Source organism: Pelobates fuscus, chromosome 1, assembly GCF_036172605.1.
Source record: "Pelobates fuscus isolate aPelFus1 chromosome 1, aPelFus1.pri, whole genome shotgun sequence".
Lineage (NCBI taxonomy): Eukaryota > Metazoa > Chordata > Amphibia > Anura > Pelobatidae > Pelobates > Pelobates fuscus.
This window is the reverse complement of record NC_086317.1, coordinates 195,453,948-195,471,227: the sequence shown is the minus strand read 5'-3', so window position 1 is coordinate 195,471,227 and position 17,280 is coordinate 195,453,948. Positions and strand designations below refer to the sequence as shown.

The window sequence follows — 17,280 nt, the reverse complement described above, 5'->3', positions numbered from 1 at the left end:
GAGGAAAAGGAATATTGGAGATTTAGAGGCGGTACAGAGGTTGATGAAGGCGAGATAAAGAGTGTTACCCGCTGTATGGTTGCTAAATTGAACCATTGCGTAAGGCCAAAGAAGGAGGTTACAGTGAGCAGACGAGAGGCATCAGTGCAGTTAGGGTTGTTGACTGGTATATTGAAATCCCCAAGTATAAGGGAATGAGTGCTAGATGAGAGGAAGTGGGGAAGCCAGAAAGAAAAATGCTCAATGAATAGTCTAGGATGGGGGGGGGGGGGGGGGGGGGGGGGGGTAGATTATAGCAATTCTTAAAGGAGTGCGTTTAAGTAGGCGGACAGTGTGAACTTCAAAAGAAGAAAAGGATAGTGCAGGGGGAGTTAAGATTGGTTGAAAGGAACATTGAGGGGAGAGAAGGATGCCTACACCATCTCCTTTGCAGTTGAGTCTGAGAGAATTGTAGCCCACCAAAACATAAAGAGGCAGGAGTAGCGCTATCAGAGGGGACAGCCAGGTCTCTGTAAGTGCAAGTAGTGTGAGTGAGTTTGAGATGAAAAGGTTGTGTATGGCTGTTATTCAAACTACCCCACAAACGCATACCATTTTTTTAAAGAATAAACCCTGGGGTATTTTAAAAGGCAAATAAACCCTAGTGTGGGGTAATTTTGTTGCTAGTTTGTTACAGGTGTAGTGGTAATGAGCAGATAGTGAAAAAAGTGATAAGTGCTCTCTATCCAATAAAGCAGCTGTTCCACCTAAAGCTCCATACACTAGAGCAGGTCATTGCTCTAGCAAATGTAAGTAGGTCAAATATTATTTACTTATCCTACTTTCACATATGTACTGTACCATTGGTATACATCCTTATTTTTTTCATATGATGAATCGCACTACCTTGGGAATCTGATACCAGCAAAAAGAAATCCTTAGACGGGGATTGTTCCGTCCAGGCTCCTAAAATAGAGCTTTTTAAGCTCTGGAAAACGTGAGTGCCCCTTTGGAATATATCTTTATAACCATATTATTCATAACATACTGCACTATCATTGTACTTTTATTTCCCTTTTTTTTTAAGAGTAAGACACATAATTGCGAAATCTGCTGCTACCTGTGTATGTATGATTTTATTATAATAATTCTTAGCGCTGTCCACCTAATTTACTTGCTTGTTTAGTGGTAATGAGCATTTTACTTTTTTTTTTTTACTTTATTTTAAACTTTCTTAAAACTTTTTTACACTTTTAAAAAGTTTTTTGTAATCAGTGATTTAGATTTTTATTTTTTATTTTTTTTAAGTGACACTGTAGGAACTATAACCATTTAATAGAATTTGGTTATACGGCCTGGATTTCTCTGGTGCTGTCCCCACCATTCATCTTTAAACTATTTCGGAGAAGTAGAATACTATATAAGTCACCTACTGGAAGTATGGCTGAGGCAGAAATTACAAAAGTCCTTCATCCAAATTCATACCAGCAATGGTTGCAGTGATAGGCTGAAAGTGTTGAGCTAACATTCTAAGCCAATCTGTCTTCATTACCACAAGCAGCAGATATGGGCTACTGCTGACTCTTACACTAAGTACAGTTTAAAGCTGAGTGGAAGGACTGCTTCAATGAACTTACCATTTGTTTTGTTTTACATTTTTCTAAAATGTTTGCTCAGTAGTGCGTGTAAATATATATATATATATATATATATATATACATAATATATATATATATAATGCACTGAAATAAAAATTACATATATAAATTGCATATAATTGCTGAAATAATGCACTAAAGTAAATATAGCTCACAATACAGCAAAGTTAGAAGCCATCTATCCAAATATTGCTGATGTGTACTATTGAGGTTTTTGGGGAATGGAGCGTCTTTTAGCAGCATGAAAAGATAAAATATAAAAAGATTTTGTTGTAACATAAGTTGGGCAACATGTTCCCTTTGTAGGTGACTACAGGAATGCATAAATTGAGGAGAGTCACTGAAAGCAGTAAGTGTTGCAGTTAGTATATTCATCTCCTATGTTACTGTAGGACCCTCGGACCCTACAATAGGGTGTAACTTAATTTTCACATTTGTTTGCTAAAATAAGTGATTTTAAGTAGCTTTGTAAAATGCTAAACTGTATTTTTTTTTTTCTTGTGCGCTGCTCCTTAAGTATTTGTATATATTTTGGTCTCTATAAGCAGCACAACGAATGAGACATGCATGTTCTGGGTTTGCCCTAAATTACCTTTTTGTTGTTGTTTAATTGTGAAACATGTAATAAACAAACAAACAGTAATGGACTGCAGTTGTGAATATTTCTTAGAAATTAATCAGACATTCATTTGTGTATGTACACTTTAATTGAGGTATCCAAAAAGTGTTATCCACTTTCAAAATCATACCCTAAAGCTAATTTTCCCTGACCACAGTAATATGAATAAAAAACAAAAACTAAAGTGATATTTACTTACCAGAAAGATATAATGTGAGAAAAATCTAGACTTATTAATATGATGTTGCTGTGCACATACATCTATGTAGCATGACTGGTACTCAACCCTGTTACATTGGATATTTTATATTAGTTTAAGTATCCTGGTATAACCCAAGTGTTGATGTTAAACACTATTGTGCAGGACTGTCTAGTAGAGAAGTTGATATAGAGCAAGAATACATGTCATGGTTCTGAAGAGGGTGTTTCAGTAATTCTCAAAAATATATCAACTCTTATATCTTCAATATTTCTGATAGTTGTTTTATCAAAAATAGGTAATAGTGACCATCACTATGAGGTCAGCACGGCACACTGTTCAGTTACACTGGTTGTATTTCAGGCTTGTCCACCTTTAAAGCAATGCCTTGTAAGTAACCAAATGGGAGTAGTAAGACCAGGATCTTGAGTATTTTCACAGGAGGGAATCATCAGTACAACCACCTTCTAGGCCATAACGGAATTCTTGAAGATTTGAGACTCCATAGAAATGGATAAAAGCTGCGGCCACAACCAAAACATGGAAGATTTGGTGAGACTGGAACTAGAAGAAAGAACATTTCCATTAATTATATTACAGTTGATGCATTATAATGTCAAATCCCACAGTCTGTATGTGAAAAATGCAAAAAACTAATTTGAACGCCAATTTTGGCCAGTGTTTGGGACTAAGTGGCTACTAAAAAAGACTAGACATACCCCATTTGCAATACCTTGGGTTGTCTACTATTGCAAATGGTATGCCATCATGGGGGTAATCATCATTCCTGGGCTACCATACGGTCTCAAAGGCAACATAACCAACCTGGCGAATTTCAATGTGAAAAGACTGAAACGCAAGCCTGTACATGAGGGGTACTGTTGTACTTGGGAGACTTCTCTGCACACAGATATTAGTGTTTCCAAACAGTAAAGCGTACCACAACAATGATATCGTCCGTGTGCCATTTGTGTGTGAAAAATGCAAAAAAAGTCACTTTCACTGACGATATCATCGTTGTAATACATTTTAACATCGTTGTAATAAATTTTACTGTTCAGCGAAGTCTTCAGAGTAAAACAGTACACCCCATGTACAGGTTTTATGGTGTCTTGGAAAGTTACAGGGTTAAATATAGTGCTAGCAAATTAAATTCCCTGGACTTTTGGCCTGGGTTGTCAGGCAGGTCCCGCAAATTGTAACTAATAAAATTACCTGATTATGTAAAATTATAACAAATATATACGTAGAATTATTATATATACACGTGTTTATATATGTATATAATTTTTTTAAATTATTTTTTATTTATATATACGTATAGTGATATATATACGTATATACTTGGGTATATAGATATATACATTATTTCGTTCTATATGTATTTTGATATATATATAAATATATATATTTATTAATTTTAGAATAGTTAGAATTTACACTTTTTTTTTACGTATTTATATATTTATTTTAGATTATATACAGTTGCAAGAAAAAGTATGTGAACCCTTTGGAATGATATGGATTTCTGCACAAATTGGTCATAAAATGTGATCTGATCATCATCTAAGTCCCAACAATAGACAATCACAGTCTGCTTAAACTAATAACACACAAAGAATGAAATGTTGCCATGTTTTTATTGAACACACCATGTAAACATTCACAGTGCAGGTAGAAAAAGTATGTGAACCCCTAGACTAATGACATCTCCAAGAGCTAATTGGAGTGAGATGTCAGCCAACTGGTGTCCAATCAATGAGACGAGATTGGAGGTTTTGGTTACAGCTGCCCTGCCCTATAAAAAACACACACCAGTTCTGGGTTTGCCTTTCACAAGAAGCATTGCCTGATGTGAATGATGCCTCGCACAAAAGAGCTCTCAGAAGACCTACGATTAAGAATTGTTGACTTGCATAAAGCTGGAAAGGGTTATAAAAGTATCTCCAAAAGCCTTGCTGTTCATCAGTCCACGATAAGAAATTGTCTATGAATGGAGAAAGTTCAGCACTGCTGCTACTCTCCCTAGTAGTGGCCGTCCTAGAGTGTCAGCTAAAGACTTACAAAAGTCACTGGCAAATGCCAACATCCCTGTTAGCAAATCTACAATACGTAAAACACTAAACAAGAATGGATTTCATGAGAGGATACCACACAGGATACCACTGCTGTCCAAACAAAACATTGCTGCACGTTTACAGTTTGCACAAGAGCACCTGGATGTTCCACAGCAGTACTGGCAAAATATTCTGTGATGAAACCAAAGTTGAGTTGTTTGGAAGAAACACACAACACTATGTGTGGCGAAAAAGAGGCACAGCACACACCAACATCAAAACCTCATCCCAACTGTGAAGTATGGTGGTGGAGGCATCATGGTTTGGGGCTGCTTTGCTGCGTCAGGGCCTGGACGGATTGCTATCATCAAAGGAAAAATGAATTCCCAAGTTTATCAAGACATTTTGCAGGAGAACTTACGGCCATCTGTCTACCAGCTGGAGCTCAACAGAAGATGGGTGTTGCAACAGGACAATGACCCAAAGCATAGAAGTAAATCAACAACAGAATGGCTTAAACAGAAGAAAATATGCCTTCTGAAGTGGCCCAGTCAGAGTCCTGACCTCAACCCAATTGAGATGCTGTGGCATGACCTCAAGACAGCGATTAACACCAGACATCCCAGGAATAGTGCTGAACTGAAACAGTTCTGTAAAGAGGAATGGTCAAGAATTACTCCTGACCGTTGTGCACGTCTGATCTGCAACTACAGGAAATGTTTGGTTGAAGTTATTGCTGCCAAAGGAGGTTCAACCAGTTATTAAATCCAAGGGTTCACATGCTTTTTCCACCTGCACTGTGAATGTTTACATGGTGTGTTCAATAAAAACATGGCAACATTTCATTCTTTGTGTGTTATTAGTTTAAGCAGACTGTGATTTTTCTATTGTTGTGACGTAGATGATGACCAGATCACATTTTATGACCAATTTGTGCAGAAATCCATATCATTCCAAAGGGTTCACATACTTTTTCTTGCAACTGTATAAATATGTATATAATGAAAATTATATATATTTAATCAATATCATTGTACGTGTATTTTGATATATATATATTATATATATATATATTAATATTAAAATACGTAGAAATATACAGCCAAGGTGACCGATTGAAAAATCAATCACAAAGGGTGTGTTGGTTGCAGGGTATGTAGGGCATAACCCAAGAGCAATAATAGAAAGAGAAGAGACTGAAAATGGTTTAACTAAAACGAAGTATCCCCAAAACCAGTCTCTATACCCTTGCTGGGAAGTGCTCTATTGGTGTGAAGCAGCAAATGTGCTAATCATAGAGCAAAAAAAGAACTAAAGAAAATAATACATTTTTATTACCCCCGTGGGGGACAGTAAAGTATAATTAAAATAAGTGTATAAATAATATGAAACTTAAGTAGTTTAAAATAGAAACCTCTGCTAGTTAGCAATATAGGTGGTAATTACACTCAATGTCTAGCTGTCATTTAGAGATAACTGTGTATCAGCAATCTTAAATATTATAGAGTATCTATAGACCAGTGACAATGAGGTAGAGACAAAACCAAATCGAAAAAAAGTATCTAACATGGATTGGTTATACAGATAGATACAACTCTGTAGTAGTGCCTGGAGGGGATAGCTCCAGCAGTTACCTATGAGGGTTAGGGAGCTTCAAAATAAACCATTTTCAGTCTCTTCTCTTTCTAATATTAAAATACACTTAGACAGTGTATGTATATGTGCATATATATATATATATATATATATATATATATATATATATATATATATATAGAACATGGGGGGGGTGGTTGCACTCACCTGAACATGCTTAAATGGGGTGCTGCTGGGGGCCATATTATACAATAAACAATACACAAGATCCAGCGCACTCTCCTATCTACTAAACAGCAACTTCAATGTTGACAGATTGTATTAGTTTTTAAACGGTTTTAGTTAAAAACACCTTATCTAGGCAAAAAATAATGGGGATTTGGTTACATTATATGATCATACATTGCATAAGCCTGCCACAACGTCAATGTACCCCATCTTTGGCAGGTCCTACTCTCACAGTACCTACTGTCCTACTGCCAAAGATGGGGTACATTGACGTTGTGGCAGGCTTATGCAATGTATGATCATATAATGTAACCAAATCCCCATTATTTTTTGCCTAGATAAGGTGTTTTTAACTAAAACCGTTTAAAAACTAATACAATCTGTCAACATTGAAGTTGCTGTTTAGTAGATAGGAGAGTGCGCTGGATCTTGTGTATTGTTTATTGTATATATATATATATATAAACTTAGATCTATAATATATATATGATGTAAGTATATATTTTATTTTAAACTGTATCTTTAACTTTTATTTTATCTTTTTCAGGCAGCAGGGGGAGTACCTGTCATTACAGGCACTCCCCCTGCTGGCACTGACATGGACAGCTATGCCGTCCATGTGATGATGAGGTCCCATGGCCCAGGGGGGCCGGAAAGTCCTGGTGAGGCGAGTCCCCACACCGCGATCGCCGGCGACCGGGTAAATACATAGGATCCTATGGCTTGGGCGTTCTATGTTCTATGCCGCCTGCTGTCCTTAAGGGGTTAACATAAAAAAATGAAATATCACATTGACATAAGTATTCAGGTCATTATTTGAAACACATTTGGCAGCGATTATAGACAAGTTTTTTGGGGTATGATGCCACAAGCTTTGCACACCTGGATTTGAATATTTTTTTACCATTCATTTCTGCAGATAATCTCAAGTTCTGTCAGGTTTGATGGGGACTGCCCATGGTGGACTGCCATTTTCAGGTTTCTTAAAAGATGTTTGAAAATGTTTAATTGGGTTCACGTTTGGGCTCTGGCTGGGTCATTAAAGGAAATTGACAGAGTTGTATCTATCAAATAAATAATTACACAAGTTAAAAAATGGCGCTCTAAATTCTTATATAAGGAAACATACATAGAAACTACTAGCACAGCACCCCCCCCCCCGTTTTTGTTACACATTTTGAGTGTGATTTTATTGGATTGACACTTTAAAGTTGCAACTAGTAGTTTCTATGTATATATTTCCTTATATAAGAATTTAGAGTGCCATTTTTTAACTTGTGTAATTATTTTTTATGTTGTATATAATCCAAAACAAGTAAGGCAGCTATGACACAGTTTGATTTTCGTGATAATATATAGTTCAGATTTGATGAAGTGGACGATCTGTGATTTTACAATTTAAGGGTATAAAAAAAAGGATGATATAGAAAATGTTTTTAAAGATTTGGAAAAACTCATGGCAAAAGAAATTAAATAGAAGTGGGAAATTGCTACTTTGGATATTTATTTAAAAGAGCAAATTACACCAAGAGGTCTAAGATTTTCAAAAATTCCCACTTTTGAGAATGATAACTTAAAATATGTTCAAATCTGGAATGATGCCTTAGAAAGATTCTCAGTTGAATTGATGAATGTTATCATTTCATGCAGAACAGAAACCTTATCAAACTTGGATAAAGATATTAAGGATACAAAAGAAACTAGAACCTACAGTAGGAACCAAAGACCATGAAGAATTAACAATAACATAATAATAATAATCTAGAGAAACTAGAAAATCAGATGAAGTTTGTAAAATTCTAAAAATATAAACGTGATAAAACAAATTACAAAGAGAATAAACACAGCACACCTTTTCCACCCCTGTTATTGCCAGAGATGTATCTGAGCCACTCTTGCATTATCCTGGCTGTGCTTAGGGTCATTGTCCTTTGGCCCAGTCTGAAGTTCTGAGCACTGTGGACCAGAAATCCATTAAGGAGATCTTTATAATATGCTGCTTTCAGCTTTTCCTCTAATGCATCCAGTCTCCCAGTCCCTAGAGCTAATAAAAAAAACAAAAAACTCTAAAGCATGATGCTATCACCACCATGCTTCACCAGTTGGATGGTATTGTGCAAGTGATGAGTGGTGCTTGGTTTCCTCCAGCCATGATACTTTGAATTGAGGCCAAATAATTCAATGTTCAGTAATCAAACCAGAGAATTTTGTTTCTCTCATTCAGAGTACTTTTGAAGCCTTACATCTGGACAGTCTGACATAAAGGTCAGATGTGTGGAGATCCCCAATTTTCTCTCTTTACACATGATCTCTCAAGCTCATCCAGAATGACCATCAGATTCTTGGTCACCATTTTTACCATGGTCTTTCTCCATGAATTGCTTATTTTGGCTGAACAGCAAGCTCAAGGAGGAGTCCTGCTTGTTGCAAACATTTTCCATCCAAGAATTACGCAGGCCACCGTGTTCTTTAAAACCTCCAATGCAGACAAATTTTTATTTTCCAGAGTGCACCTTTGACTTCATATGGCTTGGTTTTTGCTCAAATATGTATTTACATGTATGAGATATTTTATAGACAGGTTGGGTGTCTTTCCAAAGCATGTCCAATCAATTAAATTTGCCACAGGTTGACTCTAGCAAAAAACGTAGAAACATCTCAAAGATGATCAAGAGAAATTGGGTACATCTAAACTTCAAGTGTCAGTGCAAAAGGATCTGAATACTTTTGTCAATTTGATATTTGAAATAAATTTGCAAAGTTTTCAAAAATATATTTTTTGCTTTGTCAGTAAGGAGTATTGAGTGTAGACTGATATGACACAACAAGAAGTCATTGTACTATCGTACGGCACTAAGCATAATAGGAGGATGCCCCAAAGGCTAGATATACCTTAGGAAAAGGCAGCTGCTGCTGCCCCTCTCCCCCCAACCCCCAATAAGGTGAAAGTCAATATGTAGAGGTTAAGGTTTGTAACACTGTCTGTATATAATGAGAGGTCAGAGTTCTTTTTTTTTCTGCAGCATATTGCAAAGGAACTGCATAAATAGTGACTAATTAACAACATTGAGTGCAAACATGATGGAATAAAATGGAATACATCTGTGACTCGAGAGTGCAACAGCGGTAAAGAGCACTGTTAGCTCGGAGTGAACATTTTTATTTATTTTTTATTGGAACCGTAGCATCCTGTACTTATTATTTCTATTTGTGGTTACATCAAACATAATGTAGTATTTTCTACAAAAAACAAAAGCAGTAAAGGTCTATAAAACTAAATATATACTAATATATATACTAATATATATACTAATATATATACTAAAAAATATTGTTCACACATGAGGCAAAGAATATTCCAAAAATGTTCAACAGATAATCCACAGTGTGGGATTTGTATTCACATGTAAGCACACCACTAACTCACCGAGCTTGCTCACATTTGCTTGAAAGCAGACTCTGTTAATTAGGCTCTTTCAAGTAGGAGTTTAAACAAACAAGGGGTTCAAACCAGCAAGGACATTGTTTTACTGTCCTGTATTTGGTAACTGGGGAAATGAATGTAAGCAAGATTGCTGGTTTGACCCCATGCACATCTTGTGGCATATATGCATATGTGGATGTACCCGTCCAGGGTCCACAGGTGTGTGCGAGTGGCTTCTCTGGAAGCTCAGATTGGAGATCTGGAGAAGCAAATTGCAACATTGAGGAAGATCGAGAGGAGTCTGCTGCTCACTGAGCAGAGTTTAGTGGGGACAGGTTGTGGAGTGGAGGAGATAAGATAGATGGGGAACAGTCACTTAGCTGGGTGACAGTGGGGTGAGGTAGCGGGAGGGGGGGGGGGGGTTAAAGACTAGCTAGTCCTGAGTTTGTGCAACCTAGCAAATTTGCCCGTTTGAGTGAAGATGTTGGGAGCATCAGCTGTACTAGAGGAAGCTGTTCCTTCTAACAGTCTAGGGATCAGCCCCTCTAGTAAGGGAGGGGATGAAAATATAAGGAAACCTAGACATGTTGTGGTGGACTCTATCATAGGAGAGTAGATAGGGTAGTCTGCCACTCTGATCGGCTCAACCGGGTGCTCAGGTCTGACATGTTGCTGACAGAGTGGATGGATTATTGGAAGGGGCTGGTGATGGTCCATGTTGGTACCAATGCAATATAGAGGAAGATGGAAGGCCTTAAAGAATGATTTCATGAAATTAGATAGCAAACGTAAGAAAAGGACCTCAAACGAGGTATTCTCTGAGATATTACCTGTGCCACGCGCTACAGTAGAAAGGCAGCAGGAGATTAGAGAGGTCAATGCGTGGCTGAAGTCTTGGTGCAGAAAGGAGGGTTTGGGGTTTTTAGAGCATTGGAATGACTTTGTGCTTGGGTACAACCTTTATAACGTTAATGGATTGCACCTAAACAAGAGAGAGTATGCAGTGCTGGGGACAGGATGGCTGGAAAGTTGTAGGATATTTTAAACTAATGGTAGGGAAGGGTCATAGCAATCTACAAAATGGAGATAGGACAGAAAGGAGATTGGCTTTAGTTCAGTATAAGGGAGGTGGAGATAGGGGAAGAAGCAAGCTCAGAACAGAGAAGGAATGTAACATTCACAAAAAAGTACAAGTGACTCATGATATTAATAAATGTATGCTTACTAATTCAAGGAGCCTAAATAACAAAATGGGGGAACTAGAGGCAATAGCATACACTAAACAATATACATAATAAGCATAACTGAAAAATAAGAAAAGGGCATTCAAAGCCTTTAAAATCGGACAAATCAGAGGCATCCTAAAAAAAAAAAGATAAAAGGAAGCCAATAATGCGTGCAAAAAGGCGATTCGATTTGCTAAACCTCAAAATGAAAAGTGATGGCCAAAGAGAGCAAAAACAAACCAAATCAATTTTTTAAGTACATAAATTAAAAAAAAACAACAAAAAAATGAAAGTGTAGGTACACTAAAAAACAGAATGGGGGTGTTCGTTAATGAAGACCAGGATAAGGAAGAAATTTTAAATAACTACTTCTACGCCGTATATATTAAGGAAGAGCCTATGGCAATAGATATGCAAATGATTGCTGCAAGAAACGTGCAGAAAAATTGTGATTGGAGGACTCAAGACAAAATGCTGCAGCAACTAAGGAAAGCTAATGTAAACAAAGCTCCAGAGCTTGACAGTATTCATCCACGAGTACTTAAGAAACTAGTGTGGAAATAAACAAATTAACCTCTGTTTTTAATCTTTCAAGATTCTTTTCTTTCAGGAAGTATACTGAAGGATTGGAGGAAGGCAGATGTGGTTCCTATATTCAATAAGGATTAAAAGTCATTGCCTGGAAATTATAGACCTGTGAGCTGAACTTCTATGGCTGGGAAAGTGTTTGAAAGGTTATTAAAGGATAATATTCAAGAATTTTTTTAGAAGAACATGGTTATCAGTAAAAATCAGCATGGTTTTATGAAGCATAGGTCATGTCAAACTAACTTGATTGCATTCTACGAAGTAAGTAAGTAGAAGTATAGATCAGGGTGTTGCAGTGGATGTGATCTATTTGGATTTTGCCAAGGCGTTTGAACACTAATCTATTGCATGGAACTGTATCGAACTCAAAGAAATTGGTCTACCTGAAAATTCTTGTTCTTGGCTTAAAAATAGAGTACAGAGAGCGGTCATTTTTCAAGCTGGGCAGAGGTGGCAAGTGGTGTCCCTCAAGGTTCTGTTCAGGAACCCCTTCTATTTAACATGTTTTTAAATGATCTTGAAAAAAAGCATTGAAAGTCATGTTTCAGTGTTTGTATTTCGTTATAGAGTTTTGTGTCATCTGCAATGTGAGCAAGATATTACTTTGCTGCAGAAGATTTTAGATAGACTGGGGGACTGGGCACTAAAATGGCAGATGAAATTTAATGTTGAAAAATGCAAAGTTATTCACTTTGGCGTAAAGAATGCACAAGCAACTTCTACCCTTAATGGGAGCGAATTAGGGATAACAACACATGAGAAGGATTTGGGAATTGTTTTAGACAACAAACTATGCAACAATGTATAATGTAAATCAGCAGTGGCAAAGGCTAGTAAGGTATTGTCAGGCATGAAAAAGGGCATTCATTCTAGGGATGAATACAAATCACATCTTAAATATGCTGTGCAATTTTGGGCACCGGTTCTAAATGTTGATATTATGGCACTAGTAAAAGTGCAGAGGCGGGCTACAAAATAATTAAAATGAATGGAACATTTTAGCTATGAAGAAAGGTTAACAAATTGAAATTTCTTTAGTTTAGAAAAACTTTGCCTATAATGATAATGGTAACATTATACAAATATATCCAGGGCCAATACAAATCATTGTACACGAGTTCATGCTTTTAGACTGGGACACGAGGTCATGCTTTTAGACTGGAAGAAAGAAGATTTAGTTTAGGGCAAAGGAAAGTTGGTTTTTTTTACCTGAAGAACAATAAGGATGTGGAATTCTCTACCTGAAGAACAATAAGGATGTGGAATTCTCTGCCTGAAGAAGTGATCTGTACATATGTTTAAACAGCAACTAGATGTAAACTTGCAAAAACAGAATATTCAAGGATATAATTTTTCAATGTAGGGTAATAGCTTCTTGATCCAAGGATACATCTGACTGCCACTCTGGGGTCTTGTGGGATTTTATTCCTAGTTGGTTGCAAAATTGGAAGTGCTTCAAACTGGTTTTTTTTTGCCTTCTTTTGGATCAACAGCAAAAAACAAATGTGAGAAAGGCTGAACCTGATTGACACGTCTCTTTTCAGCCTATGTAACTATGTAAGTGTACCTGCACAGGGTGCACAAGTGCAGAGATGTGCTAAAATCACTGCAGCTATAACCTAATACCTAACTCACAGATGTCACAGCACACAGTTTATGCTTTCCCACTGCTTATCGAAGCATGTGTATTGTGTATGTGTATCTGCAATTAAAGGATCACTATAGGGTCAGGAACACAAACATGTATTCCTGACCCTATAGTGCTAAACCCACCATTTAGGTGGCGTGCCCTCTCCTTAGCCCCCTCAGAATGGGTTAAAAATCAATGCATCTCTATGAGGAAAATCTAGCGTCTCCATGCAGAGAGTGGGGACGCTGAAAGGCAGCCTTGAGCCAGGAAGCCCCTCCAGTGGCCATCTAAGGAGTGGAGGTGTCCCTAGGGGCAATGTAAACATTGTCTTTTCTCAGTGCTTACGTGAAAATGCCTGAAGGGAGCTATTATACTCACCAGAACAACTACATTAAGCTGTAGTTGTTCTGGTGACTATAGTGTCCCTTTAACTGAATTTAAAATATTAGTATAGAACTTATTCCTACCTGAGTGAAATTATGATAAGCAAAAATGATAATAGGCATATTACTGGTCCTTTGAGTAATAGGGGCTTAAAGGAACACTCCAAGCACCATAAGCATGTTTTAAAAACTGTATGACTATTTAGTGAGCACTGCATACAGCTCTTTAAATCCTGCCAAGTTAGTGTGGCATTATTGCGCTCAACCACAATGACTGCTAGCCTGGAAAGACCCTGACAACAATGCCCCTCTGCCTTTCGTGATCGGTTCAGGGCTTTGCCAGCTGCCCAGCACCAATCAGAGTGTTATTGACAGAGGCAAAGTTTCAGCAATACAGGTAGACAGATCTCCTTGTCATGCTAAAAACAACCAGTAGATGGTGGTCACATAGCATTCTACTGTTTTATATTAGAAATTACTTTGCTAATATCAGTTCTATAATATCAGTGAATATTAGATTCAGTGTTATGATTAGGATTATGAAACAGATTAATACTAAGATCAGGAAAGGAATCCCTCTTCTGAAATTAGCAAGGGAATTCATCAGAGGGAATCCTAACACTATTGCTAGGGTTAGGATTAAAATTAGGATTACAGTTAGGATTAGGGTTTTGGTTGTGACAGGGTGCGTGTATCACAAATCTACCGCTTCTATATTTCCTTACTATAGCTATTGCTCTCACTGTCATTAAAACCAGCTTTGTTTAGGAACAGGTGAATAGAGGGATGTTTTTGATTTAATTTGCACGTTTTCATATCCCATGTGAGAAACATAGAGTATAATATTAGAATATTCTAGTAGTCTCTAGTATAAACAATTTTACACTTTCCAGCTTTTCTTTATAACAAACCTCCTCCAGTATTTTCAAATTTGCAACCCAACTTTGCACCTGTCTGTGACCTTAATGAGAAAAAGATGCACCAAATTGTACTGTATATTCATATTCAGGTAAAAACCTTTTTATGAATTAATCAAAGTTACAGATGTTAAAGGTTGTATACTTGCCCAGATATCAAACTTTCCAGGAAAGAATCGTTCAGGTATACGTGCTGCATACAGTCCAGCTCCTGTTATATACATCATGGCCATAAGAAAGAACCAGCCCATCTGACCCACTGTAGTTGCCTTTACAAAGCCCTCTGCAATTGTGAAATGAAGGGTAGGAACAATACCACTCAAGCCAAGTCCCAAGAAAACACCTGAAATCACAAAACACTTATAGGATTTCCATACTATAAAATAAGAATAACTGCGGGGAGAATGCCAATTCAAATAAATGCAAAAAATTACCTGCACGTGTTGGTCTGTGCTTTGGTGTGGCAAAACGGTCCCATTGTGCTACAACAATGGCAGTGATGCCCAGAACACAGACTATGGACAGATAGATGAGGCGTGGTTGTGGGGAGCAGTAAAAAGAATAATAAAGCCAGGGCACAAAGCTTCCCATGATCAGCAGAGCAATCCCTGAGTAATCCAGTCTGCAACATAAAAATGTATATATATATATATATAAGAGCAGTCACTAACTAAATAATACAATTGTGATTGATTAGCATAAATAAATAAATAGACAAACATCTGATTAAGAATTTATATGAATTCCATCATGTTAAAACACATCTTTTTCAGAATGACAAGTGGCATTCTCAAAACCATTTGAAAAAAATAATAAAATTCATCCCCTTCTGTCATGCTTGTCCTACCATTAGGGATGCATGATGGAAAATTTCCGTCACTTACTAAAGTTAACCCCAGATTGCCACGATCACGGGGTTAACGCTCCTCCAGTCTGCCTCTGTATTCGAGGCAGTCTGGGAGCACCTGATAGCGCTGTCCCTGCAGCTGTGATCGCTCTGACATCCTGTCAGAGCGAGCACATGTGCTGCAGGGACTCCTGATCCGCCTCCCTGGTGGAATCCCACCCCCCGTTACCCAAGTTAAATAAAAATGAAACCTTTCTCTGCCAATTGATCACTGACTACAGTGATCAATTGGCAGGGACTACATTGTACTGTGATGTGATTTATTTATTTGTTTTATTCCTGAGGGATATTTTTTTTTTTTTAACCCTCAGGGGTTACATGTATTTTTACGAAGACAAAATATTAATCACCATTACTCAAAATAAAGTGTCTGTTAGTCACCGTTACACCTTACTTATGTTCACAGTATAAGTTGGTAGTATATAAAATCTTCTAAGAAAATATGTAGATGTCCAGAGTTCTTTGGTGTTGAAGGGGTTAATAGTTGTCGTTGCAATACAGTTCACTGATATAGAGCACAGTAGTTTGTAGCAGTAGGATGATACCTTTAAAATGATACAGAAAGACTCCTCATAGTGTAACACTGTTTTATTTGCAACAATAAAAATACCCTAACCCCCAAAAGGAACCCTTACATGAACAAATGGTGATACTTGTTTCCAAGATATCACAAATAAGCAGGTATACAGAAGTGCATATGATGTTACCGTCTGTCTAAATGATGTTCTCGGCTGAGCTGAAATCTCTCCGCTGTGAATTTCACTGATGTCGCTGGAGAGATGCCAAGTATCCAGGATGGTGCCTTCAATCACTCTGTGTTGCCCCAAAAGCCGTTGACGCGTTTCGCCCCGTTATCCCGGGCTTTCTCAAGATCTTGAGAAAGCCCGGATTGAGAAAATTCTAACTATAGAAACTGAAATAGCCTTGTCTCTTATGTGGCATTGTAGCTTCACAGAATAGTGCCAAATGCATACAATTGGGGTATTGTTATACTCCGCAGATGTAGCTGAACACAATATAGGGTTCCTTATAGGGATAGCACACACCAGTTTTACGAAATACACATTATAAAAATATATGTATATGCCAAAATAGAGAAAAAACACAATTTAACTCCAATATTTAGCAGAGATTGACGATGAAATGGCTACATAAAAAGTGTCAAAATAACCTTGGGCAAATAGCCTGTGATGTCTACTTTATATAAATATATACTTTTTTGTGGCAATTTTGTTTTTTTGTGATGACTACTAAACTTACAAGTAAAACATACCAACTTCTAAAATACCGTATATACTCGAGTATAAGCCGACCCGAATATAAGCCGAGGCCCCTAATTTTACCCCAAAAAACTGGGAAAACTTATTGACTCGAGTATAAGACTAGGGTGGGAAATGCAGCAGCTGCTGGTAAATTTCTAAATAAAATTAGATCCTTAAAAAATTATATTAATTGAATATTTATTTACAGTGTGTGTATATAATGAATGCAGTGTGTATATAATGAATGCAGTGTGTGTATGAGAATGCAGTGTGTGTGTATGAGAATACAGTGTGTATATGAATGCAGTGTGTGTATATGAATGCAGTGTGTGTATATGAATGCAGTGTGTGTGTATGAGAATGCTGTGTATGAGTGCAGTGTGTGTATGAGTGCAGTGTGTGTATGAGTGCAGTGTGTGTATGAATGCAGTGTGTGCATGAATGCAGTGTGTGTGTATGAGAATGCTGTGTATGAGTGCAGTGTGTGTATGAATGCAGTGTGTGTGTATGAATGATGTGTGTATGAGTGCAGTGTGTGTGTGTGTATGAGAATGCTGTGTGTGTGTATGAGAATGCAGTGTGTGTGTATGAATGCAGTGTGTGTGTA

At 37.3% G+C, this 17,280-nt stretch overlaps 1 protein-coding gene across 1 annotated transcript in view; it reads right to left on the bottom strand.

The window, feature by feature from the left end:
- Window positions 1–2,325: 2,325 nt before the first annotated feature.
- Window positions 2,326–17,280, bottom strand: part of ADIPOR1 (adiponectin receptor 1) — a 60,446-nt gene continuing 45,491 nt past the window's right edge. Inside the window, exons 6-8 of the mRNA XM_063453215.1 lie at window positions 14,939–15,126; window positions 14,654–14,847; window positions 2,326–3,019 (exon numbers count right to left, since the gene is read on the bottom strand). Of these exons, the coding sequence (XP_063309285.1) occupies window positions 2,891–3,019; window positions 14,654–14,847; window positions 14,939–15,126 (511 nt within the window). The 3' untranslated portion in view covers window positions 2,326–2,890. The remainder of the gene's footprint in view (window positions 3,020–14,653; window positions 14,848–14,938; window positions 15,127–17,280) is intronic.